This window comes from Penaeus japonicus, unplaced genomic scaffold (genome assembly GCF_977035675.1).
Source record: "Penaeus japonicus unplaced genomic scaffold, GWHDUDI00000001_assembly GWHDUDI00000031, whole genome shotgun sequence".
Lineage (NCBI taxonomy): Eukaryota > Metazoa > Arthropoda > Malacostraca > Decapoda > Penaeidae > Penaeus > Penaeus japonicus.
Genome location: NW_028234433.1, coordinates 2,546,484 through 2,551,483, shown reverse-complemented (window position 1 = coordinate 2,551,483; position 5,000 = coordinate 2,546,484). Strand labels below are relative to the sequence as shown.

The following is a 5,000-nucleotide window of genomic DNA, read 5'->3' as shown; positions in this document are numbered from 1 at the left end:
CTTAGCCCCTTTCCCCTCCTCCCACTGCCTACCCACTCCCTTTTCCCCCTTCCCTTACCCTCTCTGCTTTCCCTCTCCCTTAGCCCCCTTTCCCCTCCCCTCTTTCCATTCCTTTCATTTTTCTTCTCCCCCGAGCTGTTGTGTGCCTTCCTTCGTGCTGTCCCCTAATTTTTCCATTCCCCTCGTTGCATTTTTTGGCCTTTTTCTTTTCCCCTGTTCTTTATTCCCCTTCCTTTTATTTTTCCTATGTCATTTCTCAGATTCTTTCCTCTTTTCTTGCCTTTCTTTTCGCTTTAGATTCTAATCCTCTTGTTCTTCTTTCTGCTTTCTCTCTTATTCTCCTCTTTCTAATTTCCCTCTTTCCTTTTCCCTTGTTTAGTGTTCCTCTCCCCCTTGCCTCTTCCCTCGTTTTGTCGTTTTGTGTTCCTTTCCCCATTTCCTCTCCTCTCGTTTAATGTCCCTTTCCCCCTTTCCTTTCCCCTTGTTTTATTCCCTTTCCCCTATTCCAGTCCTCTATCCTATCCTTCAATCCTCCTTCACTCATTTCATTTCCCCTTCTTCTATTTACACTTCTCTTTTCTTACTTCATTTTCACACTTCCTTATTTTTCCCTTGCCTCTCCTTCTCTCTTATACTTACTCTCCTTCATTTTTTTTCTCTCTTTTCCTATTCCCCTCATTCTAGATTCTGGTTGCATCTTCTTTTCCTTCTTTTTCTCACTTCCTAATGATGATGGTATAATTGGTAGCAATAATTGTGATTATAAATAACATTAATAAAGACCATTACAAATGAAATATAAAGATCGAATAATTGGTGATGGCTAGAGAAATATGCATATATTTTTTTACAATATCAATCATTTGCGACTTAAACCGTATTTCTTTGCTTTTTCATGTTTATCAATTTCTTTTCTTTTCTTTTATTTGCTAATCCTCTCCTTCTGTATCTCTCTCTCTCTCTCTCTCTCTCTCTCTCTCTCTCTCATTTTCGCTCTTATTTCCCTTTTTTAACCTAGGTTTCTTTTCTTTCTAAAATAGCTATAATATACCACCCCACCTCCCTCTCTATCCTCCTCCCCTATCTCTCCCTTTATCACATAATTATTTACCCTCCTCTATTATCTTCCCCGTTACCTTCCCCTCTTTATTCGTCCTTCCAATCTCTCCTCTTCATCACTCCCCTCATCCATCATTGTACTATATCTTCCCCTCCCATGTCACTTCATCTTCCACGTTTGTGACCCCTCCTCTCTACTATATATCCCCTCACTCTCCTTTCACGTATATTCCGTTTCCTTTTTATCCCTGTCTGTCCCTTTCTCCCTCTTCTCCGTTCGTTTATGTTGCTTTTTTGTTTTTCGTTTTCCTCCCACCCCTTCTTTCACATTTTTCTCTTGCCTACCTTCCATCAGCCTTCTTCATCTAACCCCCCAACCCCTTCTCTCTCTATCGCTTTCTTTCTTTGTCTGTTTATTTGTTTATTTCTCTCTTTCTCTCTCTCTCTCTCTCTCTCTCTCTCTCTTGCCTATCTATCTATCTATCTATCTATCTATCTCTTTGTCTGTTTGATTGTCTGTCTATTTCTTTCTCTATATCTATCTCGTTCTTTTTTTGTATGTTTGTTTATCTCTCTCTCTCTCTCTCTCTCTCTCTCTCTCTCTCTCTCTCTCTCTCTCTCTCTCTCTCTCTCTCTCTCTCTCTCTCTCTCTCTCTCTCTCTCTCTCTCTCTCTCTCAATACTACCCTCCCCACAACCTACATATTGTTTTCTCGTTCCCTTTTCCCTACTCCTCTCCCTCACCTCTCCTCCTTCATTATTCGTTTATCTATATTTTCATTGCATTCGCTTATCATTTACCTGCAATCTGCCCTATCTCTCCCATCTTTCTTATCTTTTCACCTCGATCAACCATCTTTCTCCCTTCCAACTATCTCCTTATCTCTCTATTATCTGTCACCAATCATCTATCTATCTATCCTCTTCTATTTTCTATGGATGTTCTGTTATCTACCGTTTCCTCTCTGTCGGTCATGTATCTTCTCCCCTTCTTCTTAACCCCGGATCCCCCTAATCTATCTCCTCTCACACATTTTTCTCGCTTACTTCTCCTCATTATTCATTTTCCTCATTATCCTTCGTTTATCCCTTACCTGCTTCCTCCTCCTCCACCCTCTCGTATATTTCTCTTGCTTACTTTTTTTTTCCCTTTGCTATCCATCTTCTTCTTCTCTCTCCTTTATCATCTAGCTGCTTCATCATTTCCTCTTCTTTGAACTTATTCTCATTTGCCTCTCCTCTCTCATTATTGCGGTTCCTTATTATCTTTTGTTTATCATCCCCCTTGCCCCCCCCCTCATATTGCACTTTCATACCGTTCCTCCCTCATCCTCCACCTTCCTCATTGCCCTCCTTCATCACTTATCTGGATCCTCCCCCTTCCCTTTCCCTTTCCATCTCTTTCTTCCACCTCCTTTCTCCCTCTCACACTTTTCTATCCTCCTTCATCACCCACCTCCCTCATCTCCTCACCTCACCTCATATCTCTCCCTCCTCATTTCAGTAATCCCCACCTCCCTCATATCTCTTCATCCTCATTTTCCTAATCCCCAACTCCCTCATCTCCCACCTCCCTCATCTCCCAACTCCCTCATCACTCACCTCCCTCACCACCCACCTCCCTCCTCTCTCTCATCCCCCACCCCCCCCTCTTCACCCTCCTTTCATCACATACCTGCTTCCACCACGGTGAATCGACACGGGTCCGCCTGAGTCCCCACCGTGTTATGAGCCCAGCAGGAGAGCGTTCCGTAGTCCCGAGCTGACCTGGGGAGAGAAGGAGGAATAAGGTCAGAGAGGGGATGGACCTAGTGGGAGGTGGGGGGAAAGGAGTTAAAGATGGGGGGAGAGGCAAAAGGGTGGGGGGTTGAGTGGAGGGGTGGGGGGATGAGTGGAGGGGTTGGGTGGAGGGGGGGTTAAGATGGGGGGAGGCAAAAGGGTTGAGTGGAGGGGTTGGGTGGAGGGGGGAAGTTGGTTGAGTGTGGGAGGGGGGGGTAAAAGCCTCTACCCAAAAGGTTGGGTTGTGGGGGTGGGTGGTTCGGTGGTTGAGTGTAGGTAAAGGGGAGGGGAGGGGGAGGGGGTGCACAAGGTAGGGTTGATTAAATGAAGAATTGGTCTGGTGGAATGATGGCTGGGTGAAGGGATGAACTAGTGAATGGATGAAGAGGTGTGCTGGTGGATGGATGGATGGGTTGAGGTGTGTGCTGGTGGATGGATGGATGAACTAAAGGGATGAAGGGATGAACTGGTGGATGGATGGAGGGTAGGAAGGGTGGACTGGTGATTGATTGGTAGATATAAGGCTGATGATACATGAAGAATTATATAAACAACATATACATCTATATATACAAGCTTAACATAGTTATGTGTGTATATAATGCATAAAAAAATAGACCGATCGATATCTAAACAGAGAAAGGGAAGGAGAGAGAGTAAGAGAAATGTAACATGCAAGAAGCAAAGAAATACCCTCACTTCCTATTGAAAAAGAAAAAGAAAAGAAATGGAAAGAGAGGGAAAGAGAGAGAGACAGAGAGAGAGAGAGAGAGAGAGAGAGAGAGAGAGGGAGCGAGAGAGAGAGAGAGAGAGAAAGAGAGAGAGGGAGTGAGAGAGAGAGAGAGAGGGAAAGAGAGAGAGAGAGAGAGATAAAGAGAGAGAGAATTCAAAAGGAGGTAATCAAATACCTTTCCATATGATACGTTACAACCCCGCGCTCCTGATCAGACCTCCTTCAACGTGTTTCTTCACTCACCCTTAACTTAATTAAACCTTCGTTGCATCCACCCGCATTGCTCAAGTGCATAGGATTCTGCATCATTTCCACCTCCGTTTGCCCCAGTGTCTCCTCCCTGGCCCCGTCCTCTCCCCCTTGTGCAACCTTGTGATGATGAAAACATGGCTGATCAACGACAAAAGCTTCTTGCGATAAATATGATATGGCTTGGACTATTTTCTGCCCTTTTCTTCTTCCTACTCATTTTTCTGATTTTTCTTCCCAATTATTTCTTATATAACTTTCTTTTCTTTTCTTTTTTTTACTGACGTTCCTACCTATCCTATCTCTCTCTCTCTCTCTGTCTCTCTCTCTCTCAATCTCCCCTCTCTCATTCTCTCACTCTTTCTCGAGTGAGTGTGTGTGTGTGTGTGTGTGTGCGTGTGTGTGTGTGTGTGTGTGTGTGTGTGTGTGTGTGTGTGTGTGTGTGTGTGTGTGTGTGTGTGTGTGTGTGTGTGTGTATGTGTGTGTGTGTGTGTGTGTATATATATATATATATATATGTATATTTTTATATATACACAAATACGTATATATATATATATGTATATATATAATAATTATATATATATATATATATAATATATATATATATATTATATATATATATATGCCTATCTATCGCGATTCCGGACTATATTTCTTATCTACAATCCTATCAATCATTATTTCCTCACAATATTCCCAGAGTTTCAGACTCCTTTAATGCCCCCCAAACAGTTCAATATTGAATCTTATTACTTGTTATGACATTCGGAGTAAAAAACTACAAGCGCGATTTTATTTTTATCAGTTTAGGTATTTCTGTAATATCATTGTTATTTATTATTGCCATATTTCTGTTTATCTATAATCATTCTCATCATTATCATCATTGTGATTACTATTATTGTTATCATGATTGGTATTGGTATTTGTATTATTATCATTATTATTTTCATCATTATTATAGCTATTATATTATTATTATTATTACTATTATTATTATTATTGTTATTGTTATTATTACTATATTATTATTGTTATTATTATCATTATCATCATCATCCTTCTTATCATTATTATTATTATTGTCATTGCTATTATTATTATGATTATCATTATTATGATTATCATTATTATTATCATTATTATAGTTTTTGTCATTAATCTTTAATTAATTATCA

General features: G+C 40.8%; 1 protein-coding gene across 2 annotated transcripts in view; it reads right to left on the bottom strand.

The window, feature by feature from the left end:
• Window positions 1-5,000, bottom strand: part of LOC122245912 (nephrin) — a 118,593-nt gene that overhangs the window by 39,812 nt on the left and 73,781 nt on the right. For both annotated transcript variants that reach the window (XM_086555522.1, XM_086555523.1), the window contains exon 9: window positions 2,734-2,825. In XM_086555522.1, coding sequence (XP_086411648.1) covers window positions 2,734-2,825 — 92 coding nt within the window. The remainder of the gene's footprint in view (window positions 1-2,733; window positions 2,826-5,000) is intronic.